The 17535-nt window shown below is 50.0% G+C and overlaps 1 protein-coding gene across 6 annotated transcripts in view; it reads right to left on the bottom strand.

Moving 5' to 3' along the window:
- Nucleotides 1-4163: 4163 nt before the first annotated feature.
- Nucleotides 4164-17535, bottom strand: part of CARNS1 (carnosine synthase 1) — a 33407-nt gene continuing 20035 nt past the window's right edge. For 5 of the 6 annotated variants that reach the window (XM_028739891.2, XM_028739873.2, XM_028739908.2 and 2 more), the window contains 6 exons: nucleotides 14669-15156; nucleotides 14196-14397; nucleotides 13352-13437; nucleotides 12604-12835; nucleotides 9375-9646; nucleotides 4164-7281 (listed from right to left, as the gene is read on the bottom strand). In XM_028739891.2, the coding sequence (XP_028595724.1) occupies nucleotides 6049-7281; nucleotides 9375-9646; nucleotides 12604-12835; nucleotides 13352-13437; nucleotides 14196-14397; nucleotides 14669-15156 (2513 nt within the window). In that variant the 3' untranslated portion in view covers nucleotides 4164-6048. The remainder of the gene's footprint in view (nucleotides 7282-9374; nucleotides 9647-12603; nucleotides 12836-13351; nucleotides 13438-14195; nucleotides 14398-14668; nucleotides 15157-17535) is intronic. The other variant, XM_077933437.1, reaches the window with a different exon arrangement.

Genomic DNA, 17535 nt, shown 5'->3' with positions numbered 1-17535 from the left:
TGATTACAGCTGCACTGTGATGTTGGGATTTTTCAAAGATGTCAAGACTTGTAGGTATTGATGGGTCCCCACAAACGTAAGAGTCCAGCTGGATCAGGTCAAAAACTCATCTAGCCTAGCATCCTGTTCTCACAGTGGCCAAGTGGATGGCTGACGGATGCCCACAAGTAGTACATGTGAGCAGAAAAGCACTCTCCCCGCTTGTATTCCACAGCATCTAGTAGACATACTACCTCTACTATAAGTAACACAGCCATTGTAGCTAGAAGCCATGGAGAGACTTATCCTCCATTAATTTGTGCACACCCCTTTTAAAGCCATGCAAGTCAGTGGTCATTACATTTCCTAGCAGCAAATTCAGTAGTTTTCAAGAATGTGTGCTATGAAGAAGTAATCTATTTTGTGTGTTTCTTGTACTACTTTACTCAATCTTCTTTATGGCATTTTTTTTGCCTTATGAAAGCAATCAAGTCCATTCCCTCATCTCCTGTCTTCTGAGCTTAACATTTCTAGATGAAACTTATTTCCTTGACTCTTTACTGTTGGGTTTTTCCGTGGGAGTTTTAGCAACCCTCAAGAGTCCTCTTTATTACCCTGTTGATCTTGTTAGCCTTCTCAGTGGCTTTTGATACTTTGGATCAGATGGGAAGAACAGCTAGCTTTTTGGAGCTGGCTTTTCAGCATTTTTCCTTTTTTGTTTTCCCACCCTCAAAGAGTTGTCGTTTGTGATGCTCTTTGGCATGGGGTGTTCCAGAAGACTTTTTCTCATTAATGCCGCTTAATGTTTACATCATCTATGAAGGCACTGTGACAGCCTTGGAATTCTGTATCACTAGCTAAACAGACAGGACTGACAGGCTGATGCAACCAGTGTCTGGAGGTTGTGAAGCAGTGGACTAGAGGGGGAAAGCCAAAGGGATCCAGACAAGATACTGCTGGTGGGGTAAACCTAGGCTGTGGAAGTGATTAGTGTGTCCATATTTGATATGGTGGAGATATCCAGATTTGAATACATTTGTAATCTAGGTATAGTTCTGGATCCAACTCCTGGATAAGGAAGTATTGGTGGGAGCCAGAGGAAACTGTAACAATGGTGACTGTTACATAGACTCTGCTTTTTGGAGGTACTCCCCTACATTTATGCATGCTTTTTATAGCTTGATTACTACAATGTGGCCTCTGGTGATCCATTTAAGATCACCAAGAAGCTGCAGGAATATGTTCTTGCTCATCTCCTGATGGACTCTGGGAGGCATTAGCATATTCAGTTAGTCTTGTGGCCTCTGCACAGTCATTCTGTTAGCTTCCAGGGCCAATTCATGGGACTTACCTTTAAAGCTCCTCAGGGCCTGAGACTTGACATGCCTTTGGAGCCATCTCTGCCTGCATCAATCCAATAAAGAGCCTTGGTTCAGTATACCTGAAGGAGCATCTCCACCCCCATTGCTCAGTCTGGACACCAAAGTCCTCCTCTGAAGGTCTTCTGGTGGCTCCCACACTTTGAGAAGTTACAGGGAACCAGGCAGAGGGCCATCTTGGCAGTGGCGCCCTCCCATCAGATGTCAAGGAGATAAAGAACTACATAACTTTTAGAATACATCTGAAGGCAGCCCTGTATCAGGACGTTGTTAATGTTTGCTGTTTTACTATGCTTTTATATTCACTGTAAGCTGCCCAGAGTGCCTGGGGAAACCCAGCCAGATGGGTGGGGTATAAATAATACCCCTTGTATCTTCACTTTATGAAGTCCAAACATCAGCTGTTAAGAGAAGGACCTTTCTGCTTTTTAAAAAGCTGTAAGACTTACTGGTTTAACTGCTTACTCTTTAGCAAGCTGTGGTTTCTTTAACTAGCATGTGTTGTTTTCAATTCTGCAGTTAATTGGTTAGCAGCATGAGGGCAACTGACATGCAGAAACCCAAGACCCGCCCCCCCCCCCGTAAGTTCTAGAAGTAAGGTTGGGTGGGCTATCTTTCTACAAAGATAGGTTCTCCGCACCATTGGTAGAGAACCTCTTCCACTATGCTAGAAGCCCTCTGTTGTGTCCTTCACTATGGCATTGAGACTTATTAATATAGACACTGAGGCTGTTGTCTTCTTTTCTTAATAAAAATCATTTTCTGGTTTGGCACTCTAGATATGTTGTCCAGTTCTAAACATTCTGGTGGTATCTCAGTCCATCTATTGCCATATGACTTTATAGAAGTCAGCAACTACCGACTCCTGTGCCAAATCCTGCCTTTGGAGAGGTGGCTCCTGGCCCCTTCAGTTACCAGCTTTAGAGGTGGAGCACTGGCCAGCCACCCATCGTGATCTTCTTAGTGTTCTGCAGGAAGACTGGGTATTCACCAGAGATTTATAGAAGCTACATTGTGATCTGAGACGTTTGGTAGGCTCCCAGCTCAAAGGCCAATGGAAGCATGGATTTTTCTAATACGGGTAATCCTCTCATGGGGATACATTAAACTGTTACCTAACGAATAAAGACCGATGTAAGTTTTCTCTTATTCTTCACCTATGTAGGTTAACATGCAGCTTGATCAGCCGTCCGTATTCTGCCACTAAAGCCCTGTATGGTATAGGGTTACACATGCTGAAGGACACACAAGATTGTGAACATTGTTTCTACCCACGTGGTCAGCAAATGACCTTCATGTTGGCACTCCTGTTGAAAAACTAGAGGAGAAGGCTCAAACGGAAGAGAGGATAAAAAGTGGGGAGTGCATTTCAAGGCAGCACAAAAACCTGCAAGATTTAACTGGCCTGACAGCATGCTGCTTATTCAGAGCCGTTTACAAAGCACACTGATGTGTTTGGTAACCAAGAGAACACAAAAGCACTGGCCCAATAAAATATTTTTATGTGCTCTTGACATTCTCTCTCCCCCCCCCCCCCCCCAGTTTTCCTTCCCTTGGCACTTATTTTGAGGGAAGAACTAGCATGGATTAGATGTCAAAAGACAGGGCTCCCTGAGTTCTGAGCTCTCCCAGTATCCCTGGTAGAATGGTTAAGGGTACAGAATGTCAAATGCCGGGGACTTGTGCATTCTCCATGGCTGAACAGAAGTGGCTTGGCAGTTACTTCCTCTCCCTTTCTCCGCTGCTCAGTCCCTCTGCCAACAACACCCCTTACCCCATTTCATTTTACAGCTTTGGACTTTTTACCCTCCAGCACTTTCCTGCTGAAGCACTTTTCTCACGCTGCATCACTGCCAAAGCATTACAAATTCCATGACATTATGGAATTACTTCATGAGCAGAAGTTAATGCAAATTGAGAAAGTTTGCCAGAACTTTTCCCCCCTCTCTCTTTCCCTCTCTTCAATATGACTACTGCATTCCGGTCACGTAATTAGGTTTCTTCATGGTACGTTTTGTATCTAGAATTCACGAGCTCGCTGGTCTTAGTTAAGTACAAAGATTGTTTTGTGAAGAGAAGGCAGGAAATGTGTGGGGTAGATCCAGCAAATGAAGCTTTGGTTCCAATGGCAAGGCCTGAAAAGTATCAGGATTCATTCCAAAGCAGCAGAGAAGACTATTTTTCACAGGCCATTCAAAACTATGTAGGTGAGGGGTTGGTTAAAGCAGAACCAAGGTAAGAGAATGACAGCTACACCTACCTCACCCTCCTTATTGGAGAATGTCAAACCCCTCCTCTCAGTCATTTTGGTTAGAGAACAGTTCAACTGAGTAGCTCTGCCTAAACCTGCAAAGTGCTTAAGACAAAGGGAGAGCTGCTCTTTCCTTTCAGGAATCGGGGAAGGGGATAAATTCCGGTTCAACTGCTCTCAACACCCTAGGTCAGAGGAGAGAATACCATTGGGCAGAACAGTGCAGAAAAGAACATCTGGTCTGGGTGCTGAATGAAGCCAGTCTTTGCTCTTCACATAAGATGATGAACAGCCAAACTCTGGAACACTATTTCCATCCCCCCCCCTTTGCGAGCAGCTTCTTATAGAAGCATCTGGAAGCCTCCCTGAAGTGAACAGGTCCATGAGGTGAGGGGGGTGTGGCTGTGAAGAGACTTCTCCATCCAGCGAAGTCCTCCAAAATCCACTTGCTTCTCAGCGGATCTTCATTCTCTGCCAGGTTTTCTTTCACCAGCCAGTAAGCAATTGGGTATTGAGCTCTGGGGCAGGTGCAAATAACACCTCTGCAGTCTGGATGTTTTTACACGGCATTTTATTGTGGGGGAGGAACTATTATGCCTGCCTGGTTACAGAAGTGTTGGGAAGGATAGGCAGGCAGGAAGGCAGGGTCACCAACCCATGTTAGGAGGGCACACTTAACTAATGGTCCTGCTGTTAGTCACCCAATCATGGGCACCCTGAATCTCTCAGTTCCTGCCTCCCCTCTCCCCCAATGGGATCAATATGCCTGTCATTTTAAGCCTCACAGGCTCTGGAATGTCATCCCAGGCCCTTCAGGTGCTCCATCTTGCAACTGCTCTTTCAGAAGCTGCAGGAAACCCATGCGCTATTAAACAAGTGTGGTAGGCTGATGGACCCTCTAGATGCTGTTGGACTGCAGCTCCCATCATCTCTGATCATTGGCCTTGTCTGGTTGGGGCTGACGGAAGCCGTAGTCCAACCGCTTCTGGAGGGCCAGTTTTCCACTAGCGTGCTAAACAGACAAGAGATGCTCTTCCATCATGCCAGTCAAAACGGCTTTTGCTTCTTTTTCCTTTATGCTGGTTATAGGCATTTTTAAGGATGCTGGTACTATATTGGTAACGTCACTTATTTGGGGATGGCTAGGACTATGCACAAAGCATTACTACTTCACCATAATTCAGAGTGGTGGCAAGGTTGTGGCTTGTTATTGCAGAAACACTCAGGAATGCTGGCACTATGGTTTCCTAGTAGTGTAGGGTCTTCAGGGGCATTGGAAGGGGCTTCCGTCGGAAGGCTGGTTATTTTAAGGTAAGTCAGGAGCGCTGGTGCTGTTTTTCACTGGAGATTCTCATATGCTAATGTGTTACTGGTGGGTGCTTAGAAGCGCTGTCACAGCGATATCCTACTGTAGCGTCTCTCTTGGGACACTGCAGGGAGATTGTTACAGCAGTTTCTCTTGCAAGCACTGAAAACTTGGTTGGCGGCTTCTCCCAGCACCTAAGCATGCATGTCAGAGATTGCCACCGCATCACTGTTTGCCCTCCTGTTATTTCTATGGTCATTTTATGAGCACAGTATTGTGCATGCTCATTAGCTCCTAAAAGGATCACGCGGCGCTAGGATGTTACTGCGGGGGTTTGCAAGTGCTGAGTCAGTGGAACTAGCTTGTTAATGTCTTACATTCTACTGCTCTGTAAACATCTGTTATTGCAGGCTTGCATATGGTCCTTTTGTTACAGTAGGTTGGCAGAGGAGTTTGCGGGACTTTCCCGTAAGTAGATGACGTTTGCATACGGGGGTTTGAAATTGGGGGGGGGGGGGAGAATGCTCAGAGTCAGATTTGCACTATTTTGCTCTTGCAGGATCACTGAAGTATTGTGGCTGGTGGGGACTGTAAGAATTTTTTGACCCCAGCCCTCTTTCCACTGATTTTGGAAGCATGAAGGAGGATCTCTCCAGGGGATGCCTGGGCATGAGCCAACAACTTTTCCCCCAGCGGAAGAAAGGGAAAGTGAAGAGGCGAGATCTTGCCTCTGTGTATGGTGGTGGGGAGGAACAATGTAGGACCCAAGGTTGAAGTCGGGGAATTAAGCAGAGCTGCAAATAAAGGAAGAAGAGATGACTTCAAGAAGGGTGGGACTCTGCATTGAATAGGACCCCCCCGCAAAAGGAGGATGTGAGCCCATTCAAGGGTGTGAATGGTGTGTGTGTGTGGCACTTACCAGAGATGGCACCAGATGGTGCCACGCTCCTTCCTGAGGGAGACAGCAGCCACTTGAGAAAGACTGTAGGAAAGAGGGTGTTTGTGTAATGATGCAAACCCCAGTGGTGAGTTGGGAGCAAGGGAAGGCTAATTTAGGAGCAGGGGCAGGCAAGGCTCCCTCTCCGGAGCAGGCCCAGGCTCAGCTCCAGGCGGAGGGAGCCATATCTCCAAGGCTATTTGAAATGTGAGAGGAAGTGGGCCACAGGGTAGTGTGGGGAGTCGATGCCCAGCACCTGGCAGATGCCGAGCAGCTTGAGGCAGGCCTCGCGGCGGCTAGAGCTGGCACAAGCCACGTTGCAGTAGGGCTCCTCGTACTCGCTGGACACGAGCTCATCATCAAGCAGGTTGAGGCGGATGACGCCGCGCTCATGCAGGGCCTGGAGCGTCTCCAGGCTGGCCGTGGACTTGAGGGCCTGCAGGTGCTGCGACACCAAGCACATCACTCCCACCAGGTGCATGCGGGGGCGAGAGCGAGCAGGCAGGAGGGGGACCACCCCGCAGGCAACCATGACGGAGGCCAGCATGATGTCCACACCGTAGATCTCCTGAATCCAGTCGCGGAGGTAGAAGCCGCCCATGCGGGGGTTGATTTCGATGAGCTTGGGACCGGATGCGGTCAGCTTCAGCTCCACGTTGAACACGCCGTCGGTGAGGCCGCAGCCTAAGCAGCACTGGTAGGCAGCGCGGATGAGCTGCGCCTCACGGTCAGGGGGCAGGCAGGTGGGCATGCAGGCTGCCGTTTCGGTGAAGTTGGGCACCCGGGTGGGCCCGTTGTCAGAGACAAAAGCCCCCAGCATCCGCCCTTCGTACATCACCAGATCCACGTCGTGCTCGGTGCCGGAGACATACTCCATCAACAGCATGGCGTTGCCCCAGCCCAGCCCGATGCCCGGGTGGTCTGAGTCATCCTGCAGGTCCCTGGAGATCTTGTCAAAGTGCAGGTGGCACTGCTGTGCATCCTCCACCAGCTTGACCCCCACAGCCCCGGCCCCGTACTCTAGCTTCATGACCCCAGGGAAGCTGATGTGGCTCGCAGCCCGCTCCACATCCGTGTGGCTCTCTAGGTGGCAGCAGGGCACGGCATAGAGCGCCGCCGAGGGCCAGCGAGCCCCCTCTTTGCGACGGCGCAGCAAGTGCAGGTGAGTGCGGCTCTTCTGCTTGGCCACGCGCATGGCTGTCGGGGAGCTGCAGCGCAGGCCCAGCCCTTCGCACACCAGTGCCGTCAGGACCATGCAGTCGTCCCAGTAGGAGAGGCAGCCGTCCAGATGCAAGCCCCGCTCCTGCACAAGCCCCAGCAGCCTCTGGGCATGCTCTTCATCCCTCTTGTGGTCTGTGGTGTCATAGTGGATGAAGGTCTGCACCAGCTGGGAGGCAAAGTGGTTGGGGTCGGACTCCACCAGGTGGATCTGGGGATGGGAAAGATCAGAAAGAGAGCGAGAAAGAAAGAGGGGGGTGGGGTGGAGATGGGAAAAGAGAGAGAGAGTGGGGTAGGAGAGAGGTAGGAGTGGGAGCAGGGACGGGGAAGAAGGAAGGGCAGACACAGAAGGGCAGAGATGCAGAGAAGATGGGAGAAAAATCAGAGATGCATCACTACTGACAGTACCAGAGAAGGACAGCTCCTTGGGACCAGGCACGGCACAACAGCCCCCTGGGAAGTAGGCTCCAATCTATGGGCAGCAACTCCCCATCTTGCAGGCATCCCATTTGTGCTCAGGTGGGACAACTTCCATTGGTACCCACAGGTTTGGTGGCATGGGAGGGAGACAGGATCTGATCCTTCTCTACATGCCTGCTTCAGCAACAAGAGAATTTAGAATGAGGAGACATTGTCCTCTAGGTGTAGTAGGAGGAGGTGCTGGGGAAGGACCATGGCTGGCAAGAGTGCGGAAACAAAAAGCTGAGCCAGGTGGTTGCATGGGTGTGTGTGCAAAAGGGAGTCACTCTTCTGCTCTGCGTGTCCACTGTGCCTCCTCAAACTGGATTCAGTTTGCATCAGGGAGGTGCCTCCATTCAGCTCACTGGGCTTTGTGAGCCATAAGCATATCCATTGTGTGCCTTTAAATCTTACGTTACACCACTTAATATAAATAAGCCAAGTGGACGGGAAAGGCAGTCTTAACAGTTTCACCGCTGATGATTTTAGCAGGGACGTATAGCAACTCCAGAGACATGGGGACATCCAAGCAGGTTCCCCCCACCACCACTTTAAAGTAACTCCAGAGCACAGCCATTTTCCAGGAGAATAAAGCATACAGACTGTCCCATTGTGAAGACCGTAGCTGTTGACATAGACTCTGGTCAACATGTTTTGTTCAGGGTCTGAACTGCAAAATGGCAGCAAGACTCCAACAGGGGCAAATTCAGCCTCAGAGGAATAAACTGGCATCAAGGCACTTGGGTTTTTGAAAGAAAAATGGGACTAGTTGCTGCTGACTAAACCACCAGCTGTCTCCTCCTGCCAATTTAGTTTTCATTTCATTACAACATCACCACCACCCCTCCCCACACATGCTATCCCCATATCTATTCTGCTTTTCAGTCTCCCACCTATTCAGAGGGGGGCCCCTTTGTGGCTCCAAAGGTAATCTAGAGGTCCCGGAAACAGGATAACCCAGGACAGTTCATTCTTGAAACTGCACTGTACACCCATGTCCTCCAAAGGAGACAATAACCAGCACAGTTATGTCCCAGCACCAAGAACGGAACAGGATTTCTCTTCTGAGTTTGGAGAAGCCACAAAACTACAATGTTTAGGAAGGTAAGAATGAAAGTCACTTGGAGACCTTTAGTTAACAAGTGACTAACAAGTCTAATAAATAATGATACAAGGGATGGGAGAGGCAAAGCAGGGGTATTTTATTGAAAAAGATCTTTTTATGTATCCCTGCTGCCTCAGCTGTAAGGCTCCCATCCCATTTCCTTTAGCCTGCACACTGTGGTGGAGATGCAGTGACAGAAGAAGCTTCAGCCTCTGAAGCCTCCTGGCTGCTCTAGAAGGCCAGGAACAAGGAAGCAAGTGCTGCTTGGCGGACTGGGATCTTGGGGATCCAGAACCCGCACAGCAGTCATGCCTCATGTTTGCTTCCTACCATTTTTAAATGGAGGCAAGATGTGGTTAAGAAAGAAGCAGACCTGGCTACGCCTGAAATCCTCAAGAACTCACTTCCATCCCCAGTGACTCGTCCAACTTAAAACTTGGTTCCAGACTGGGCTGTCTGATGCCCTGCTCAAAGTAATCCTGATAGGATGGCCAGCCTCAAGAATAGCATGACCGGGGAGCAGCAATGCAGCAAGCAGGCCAGCTCCACTGGCGTAAATGCATAGCACAATGGTGAGCCCTTTTGACTGGCAGGGGGACTGTGCCTTTCTCCCCTCTCTGTGCTTAGATGGCACCCATAAAGTTTATATTATATGGACGGGGGCTTTAGGGGGGTGCTGCTCTAGTTAGTCCATCCTGCAGCCTGTGGGGGGCTGCATGGCTCCGGTTTCCGCATCTTACTTTTAGCCCGTAGTCCCTGGCTGCCTCCCAGACGAACTTTTTGCTGACTCCGCCGGCCCCAATGACCAACACGTGTTTGCCCTCCATCAGGTGGCACTGCGCGCGACGCATCATCGTCTCCACCAGGGGGCGTGCTGCCTCGCCCGCTGGAGCCCCCACCACCCGGCCCATGGACTCGAAGACGGAGCAGGTCTCTAGGCACAGCTGCGAGTTCATCTCCAGGGCCACCAGCTGCAGCACCTGTTCCTCTGAGCTTAGGAGAAAATCCACACCTGGAGAAAGGAGAAGCAAAGGAGGCCCTGTCAATCAAGAACATGTGGCTGAAGATCACTGAACTTCTGGTCAGCTCAACCATTAGCCGAATCCCAAGGGTGAGTTGATGGAACAAATAACCCCACTGAAGTAAGAGCTCCTTCATTATACGCATGAGCAGCCCTGGTAGGATCTGCTCAAAAGGTCCACCTCATCCAGCATCCCATTTCACATGGATTGCCAACCACACGCCTCCCCACAGGAAACCATCAAGGCAGCAGTACTCTTCTGTCACCACTAGGATCTGATAACTGAGCATCCCACCCTGCTTTCTGAACATGGTGCTTTTTACAGGGCCAACAGGACAGAATTAGCCTCCAAAAATTTATTTTATTTTTAATTCCTTCCCTAATAATTCCTAATGTGGAATTTGCACTTTTCACTACAGTGGTACCTTGGGTTACATACGCTTCAGGTTACATACGCTTCAGGTTACAGACTCCGCTAACCCAGAAATAGTGCTTCAGGTTAAGAACTTTGCTTCAGGATGAGAACAGAAATTGTGCTCCGGCGGCGTGGCAGCAGCAGGAGGCCCCATTAGCTAAAGTGGTGCCTCAGGTTAAGAACAGTTTCAGGTTAAGTACGGACCTCTGGAACGAATTACGTACTTAACCCGAGGTACCACTGTACTGCTGCACACACTGAGAAGTTGTGCCGCTGCTGCTGTACCTCTCGCCATGCCAGTTTCCTTGCCTGCTGCCAGGCCAAATTTGCAGCTGCTGCTGGCTCTCTTGCCTTAGAGGTTGGCAGCTGGAAACAACCCTCTTCCTAGGAGCAGCTGGACCAGCCCCTCATTCCGTAAAGGCTGGAGGATTAGACATTGGGCCAATGGGGAACACCTCTCATCGAAATGAACTATTGGGCCAAATGTGTCATAAAGACGGAAAAGGAATGAAAGAGAAGAAACCTCAAAGGTGCACTAAGAACAATGGATTAATCCAAGTATGGGGAACCTGTGGTCCTCCAGATGTTGTTAGACTCCAACTCCCATTAGCCCCAGCCAGAATGGTCAAGGGGTGAGAAATCAATAAATAAAATAAGCAAGGGAAGAAGAGTGTGCATGCAGCTTTTGTACATCTGCAGGCCACTGCCATTAGGCAGTGAGCGAGAGAGGATGAAAAAGTTTAGTACAGTACACGTCATACAGTGGGAAATAAATCTACAGTGGTACCCCGCAAGACGAACACCTCGCAAGACGGAAAACCCGCTAGACGAAAGGGTTTTCCGTTTTGGAGGCGCTTCGCAAAACGAATTTCCCTATGGGCTTGCTTCGCAAGACGAAAGCCCATAGGGAAATCTCCGGGGACCTCTTTTAAATGCTAGCGGTGGGGAGCAAAGCCTTTCCCCCCCCTCCGGCCTTCAGAAGAGGTCCAGGAAGGCTAGCGGGGGCCGAAAGGCTTTGCTCCCCACCGCCAGCATTTTAAAAGCAGTCCGGGATAGCAGGGAAGCGCTTCCCGCTATCCCGGACGGCTTTTGAAGGCAGGAGAGGTCCGCGAAGCCTGGGCGCGCTGATCTCAGCGCGCCCAGGCTTCGGCATGCCGGCAACTCTCCGCTGCTTGCGGAGAGGTCCGCGAAGCCTGGGCGCGCTGATCTCACCGCGCGCAGGCTTCGGCATGCCGGCAACTCTCTGCAAGCAGCGGCAGCGCTGCCGCTGCTTGCAGAGAGGTCCGGGAAGCCTGGGCGCGCTGATCTCAGCGCGCGCAGGCTTCGGCATGCCGGCAACTCTCCGCAAGCAGCGGCAGCGCTGCCGCTGCTTGCGGAGAGGTCCGCAAAGCCTTGGCCGGACAGCTTTTGAAGGCAGGCGGGGGGGGAGCAAAGACTTTTGCCCCCCGCCAGCCTTCAGAAGAGGTCCTGGACCTCTTCTGAAGGCTGGGGGGGGCAAAAGTCTTTGTCCCCCCTGCCTGCCTTCCCAGGGGCTTTTAAATCGCCCCGGACAGCGGAGAAGTCCTCCACTGTCCCGGGGCGATTTTAAAATGCCGCCCGCCAGCATTTTAAGATCGCCCCGGACAGCGGAGAAGCCCTCCGCTGTCCCGGGGTTTTTTTAAATGCTGGGGGTGGGAAGAAAAGCCCTTGTCCCCCCCCCAGCCTTCAGAAGAGGTCGGGGGACAGACTCTCCCCGGACCTGGTCTGAAGTCGGTTTCCCTAGGAACGCATTAATTGATTTTCAATGCATTCCTATGGGAAACCGTGCATCGCAAGACGAAAAACTCGCAAGAAGAAAAAACTTGCGGAACGAATTAATTTCGTCTTGCGAGGCACCACTGTAAATGAGAATTAATGGTTTCTGATAAGCTGGTCAATGAGATCAAAACATAACTAAGGGGCGGCAACTGGGTTTGTCGTTTTTTTGTTTGGTTTTAGGAAGAATGATTGCCATAGGAACCTGTTGCTCAAGAATTTTATTGAGGCAAAGAGTTCACAGAAGGCATTACAGCAGAAGTTTCCACAATAGCAACTCAGGCTCCATCACTGTGCTGCAGAAACTTAAGGGACTGGTTCCTGCACTGCCAGAAACATACACTGAAGATATTGGGGAATCATTACTTAAGACAGTTTCATGTCCACATCAGTGGCCGGGACAAAAAGGTGTATGCATCTCTGGGGTTGTGGGATTTCAGGGTCCCAACCTGCCACTGGTTCAAAAGGAGGAATTCAGCACCACACTTTGCCAATCATTCTGCCAGTGCAAGGATTTCTGAACACAAGGGCTTGGCAAGGACTTCCCCATAGCTGATTAAAATTGAGTTTTGCTTGCTGGTGCATGGCTAAGTGCAGCTGCTTTGCACTGCTGTCCCACAGCTGATGGAGCCTGGGCTTGAGGAACGCTGAGAGCCTCATGCTATTCTGGACATCGAAAGTGCAGGGCCCCACAGTGTCTTAGAAGCAGCCGCCGTAATGACTTGACAGGGTAACTTACCAATGATGTCAGTTTGTGCTCGGCGACCACCTCGTTGCTCAACTGACAGGCCATCTTCCATGTCCATGAAGGCCTTCATGGCTGCTTCAGCCTTCTGCTTTATCTGGGCATGAATGGCTGCAATCTGGGCCTCATCCTTTAGTCCCCACTGACGCAGGCTGCTCTCCAAAGTCTGGGGCACTGTGGCCTGGTGCTTCAGGGGCTTATCTGCCCGGCCCACACCACACACCACCTGAAAGAGAACCAAAAAAATGCATGCAGTCTCTCTGGGCTGCTGTCATTCAAGCATCTGTTCCTCCAGTTAGTCTTAACATCTCCATACCAACAGTCCAAACTGGAATTGCTCTACTTTCTTCTGTTCATACAGTGGGTTATGGTTGTGTGCATGCAAGGTGTCTGTGGGATGTTGTGCCGTGATCTATGATTTCTGGAGTCTTTCCAGGTGAAGGTTAGAGACTGTGAGTGGGACAGTTGATAAAATAAGCTACCCTGGTACCAAACAAGACATTATTTTGGAGTCGAAAGATCACCCAAATCTACCAATACCAATCAGTGTTTGTGTGTCTTCCCCACAAAACAGTTTAAAACTGTGCAGAGCCACTTCTTTCCTTGCCCTCAACCAACAATTTATTCCCCTGAAAACAGGTAAGAGGAACGGACTACAGTACAGGGCTACAATTTTTCTGCCAGTGAGGATTCCTTGGGATTTCTTCCCCCAGTCTGTAGTGGAGCTCTGGGCTTTGGTTACCTTGCTCAGTAGAGGCTGGTCTTTTCGGGATCTGCAGACAACAGCACATATTCGGACTGCTAGATTGGGCTGTGGAGATGAATTGCCTGGAATCGGAGATGTAGGAGAGGGAGGGAGAGGGAGATAGAATATATCAGAGAGGCAAATTGATAGGAGTGGGGCATGTGGAGGGGAGTGAAAAGAAGAAGGGGTGCCTCCAGAGTGTCATCATTTTGCAGGAGGGATTCAAGTGCATGCTGGAACTTTAGCCTTGCACGTTTACAAGGTACCAAAGGGCTCTATTGGCTTAGCACAACAAATGCACTTTTAAAAGAAATACTTTCTGTGGTTTGGAAAGTGACAGTGCGGGATAAACAAATGACCGGTGGAAAGACATGTAAATAACCCAAATGCCAATCGGGGATGAATGCAGGACAAATTGCCCTTGATGTATAACCACCCCATACACAACTCAGAACACTTGTCAATAAAGACCAGATGTAATCAAACCTCTGCATAAACTTTGTGCAAGCAATCTGGGATTAATGTTCAGTAAACAGGTCATCAGAAGAGGCCCAAAGTCTGGAGTACAATCAGCAATGCAACATGCTCCTGAAGGATTATCAGATTCCAATATGGTAGCTTCCCCAACCTGCCCATGCCATCTTTTGCCCACTTTGATCCCGTCAGGAAATAGCTGGTGCGAGGCAACTCTTTCAAATGCTCTTGAGTGGGCAAGAGATGACATGAAGCAGTCAATGGGAGAGACTGACTTATGGAGTAAATTAATTGTGGGTGCTAATTTGGAGGACAGTTCATTATGTGGACCGACCTCAGTGAGAAGGGATGAAAATATATCCCTTACATGGGGAACCGTTCGTGTCAGGAGGGCCAGGCCGGACCACATGAGCAGTGGGAATGAAGGCCTCCAGCAAAATGCTCTCTTCCTCTTCCAGGGTCTCCAGCAGCGTGAGGACAGCTTGAAGGACGCATCCCTGTTCTGACTTAGCATGGAATGACACAGCTTGGGCTCCGTTCCAGCGCCAGCCTGATGGTTTTACCACCACCTATAGGAAGCACAATAGAGACAACACTTAGGCTCAGAGGATTATCTTGGCTCAAATTCCAGGAGTGAGGAACCTGAGGCCCTCCACATGTTGCTTTACTGCAAGTTGCACCCACCCTGACCACTGGCCATGCTAGATGGGGCTGATGGGAGGGCCATCAGTTGGCGACCCCTGTCCCGGATACAGGAAGTGCACTGCTCTTGCCATATAACAACGCACCTTTCCAAACCTCCTGTTTGTAGCTTTCCATCTCAGGTTCAGGGCTCCTCACCTGGCTATAGGACTCCATGGCGCCACTCTGCAGGAAGGCTGCTATTTCCTCCTGCAGCAGGTTGTCCTGCCCCTCACGGCCGCTCAGCTCCACCATGCGGACACGCTGCTCCTCTGTCACACTTCGCAGAGGCAGCGGGCGCTTGAAGGTGAAGGCCAGGGTGGGGGGCACAGCCACGCATGCCTGCTGGTCCATCAGCTGGCGGGTCAGGAGCTTGTCCTCCAGCAGGCGAGCTAGCTCCCCTGAGCCCCCCGTGGGGCAGTCGAGGTCTCGGGCCAGCTCTGCTGCCGACTGACCCTGCACCTTGCAGGGCCCAAAGCAGCCAGTGAAGTAGGTGACACGGCGCGGGGGTGCAAACTCTTCCAGGGTTGTGCGGCCGCCGAGTTCAAAGGTCACAGCCTTGAAGACCAGCAAGGACGACTCTCCCGGGTGGGATTCTGATGGTGCCTTTGAGAGCCAGGCTGGCGACAGGCAGAGCAGCATGTTACCTGGGGAGGAGAAGGCAGAGAGCAAACCCAGCCCATGAGCGTGTGCAAGATAAGACTCACACAGCAGAGAAACGTGCCCTGAGCTGGACCAGGGTGGCAAAAATCTCTCCCCTACTAAAGGTTCTGGGAGGGGTTGCCAAAATGCGGCAGCCTGCGCGACAGTCGCGTCAGAGTAATCAGCAGCAGCTGGGAGACTTGGCGCCTTACATGCTCTCAGTGCAGTCAACACCCTGATTATCTGCCCCAACAACTGCCTTGGAGCCAACTAAGCAGGAGTATATCTTATTCTGGCTTTCTGGAAAGTGTTACTCTGTCACGCTTTCCCATAAGTCACCTATGAATGGAGCGAGATTGAACAGGGGAAAGGAAATGGAATCATCTGTTGTGACATCATTAGCACCTCTCCTACATTTCCTCTCCATCAGTAGCCAGTGGCACTAATGCTCCATTTATATCACATTAGCAAAACTGGTCTGTTCATAACGCCAGTGCTTTTAGGGCTTACCGAGGTGACAAGTCAAAATTTACCCTCTAGAATAGGCATGGGGGAACCAGTGGCTCTCCAGATGTTGCTGAAGTACAACGCCCATCACCTCTGTTAGCAATGCAGACTGGGAGTGATGGGATTTGAAGTCCCAGCAACCCTCTGGAGGGCCACAGAGGTTGTCCAGTCCTGCTCTAGAACCACAGACTTGGCAAGGAACTTGGAGGACTTCTAGTGCACTCCACTGCAGAGTCTGGCCGATGGCTGTCCGGCCTCTGCTTAAATAGTGAAGAAATAGTCCACCATCTCCTAAGACAAGTCTGCTCCACTGTCCCAACAGCTTTTACTGCATCAGGACATGTCTCCTAATGCTTAGCTGAAATCTGCTTCCTTGCAATTTCCACCCTCTGGAGCAACAGAGAACAAGTCTACTCCATCTTCTGTGTGACAGCCCTCCAGGTATTTGAAAACTGCTATCATGTCTCCCCTTAATCTTCTCCAGGCAAAATACACCCAGCCTTCACCATTCTGGTCACCCTCTCTGGAACACAACCCAATTTTAATCTTTTAAATCTTTAATGCATTTTAATCTTTCAGGGGTCCCCCCCCCGTCCGAAACTAGTAAGTAATGCGGTATTCAATTCAAAGTTGAGGAGGGGGGCATGCCCAAAATATAGAAGATATACTTAGATAAGACAAAACCTTCAACTATAAATGCATTACTTTACAAAGTCGAAGGTTATTGCCTCTGTGTGTATATACATATACATATATATATGCGCTTCTTTGTTTTGGTTTCTCATTTTATGCATTGGCTATCTGAAACTAAACCCACACCCTTTTGTTTACCTCCAGTTCCACGGCAACAGATGGAAGGGTGAGGCATTTCCTTTGACCCACAGAAAAGATATTCATCATGCAAAGTAAAAGTAAACTAAGAGAAACTCTTCACCATCACACTCTCCCTTACTGAGATATTATGTGTGTGTTAACCCACAGCACTGGGGGCGGGGAGAAGCACTTCTTATCTTCTAAGCCAGCCATACCTGGAACTGAGCTGTCAGATTATCAGTTTTGGTCCATTAAGACAGAGTTTCAAAATCCTCCAGTTTTGTAACCAAATTCTCATACTCTGGCAGCGGGGAGGCAAAGAGGAAAAAACCTTCCCTCACACAGCAGCACTATAAGCCACTTCACCTCCGATGAAGTGCCTTGCAGTAACGCAGCTGCTCCATCCTTCAGAAATGTCTCACCTCGGGCAGCAGTAACCTGAGGCATATCCACTGCCCCTCATACCTAATCTAATTTAAAGGGATGCAGAGTTCTTAACTCTCTTAGGCCACATTCACACCATACATTTGAAGCATTTTGATGCCACGTTAATCAGAAATGGCTTCCCCAAAAGAATTCTGGGAGCTGTAGTTTGTTATGGGTTCTGAGTAGAGAACCCGTTCCCCTCCCAGAGCTACAGTGCCAGAGTTCCCTGTGAAGAGGGATCAACCACCCTGGGAATTGTAGCTCTGGGAGGGGAGTGGGGCATCCTAACAACCCTCAGCACCCTTAGCTAGGCATGGCCAAACATGGCCCTCCAGTTGTTTTGGGACTACAACTCCCATCATCCCTAGCTAACAGGACCAGTGGTCAGGGATGATGGGAATTGTAGTCCCAAAACAGCTGGAGGGCCAAGTTTGGCCATGCCTGAGGGCCTTAGCAAATGACACCTCCCAGAATTCTTTGGGGGAAGCAAGCCATGACTATTTAAAGTGGTATCGTAGTGCTTTAAATGTATGGTGTGAATGTGGCCTTAGGGAAACTTTGCCCTTTTCCACTTCGCCAGCAGCACTGTGAGAGGCATGCAGCCCTCACTTTACCTCTAGACGTTGGTCATTTTCAGA

This window comes from Podarcis muralis, chromosome 1, assembly GCF_964188315.1.
Source record: "Podarcis muralis chromosome 1, rPodMur119.hap1.1, whole genome shotgun sequence".
NCBI classification, from domain to species: Eukaryota; Metazoa; Chordata; class Lepidosauria; order Squamata; family Lacertidae; genus Podarcis; species Podarcis muralis.
This window is presented reverse-complemented; position numbering and strand designations above follow the sequence as displayed.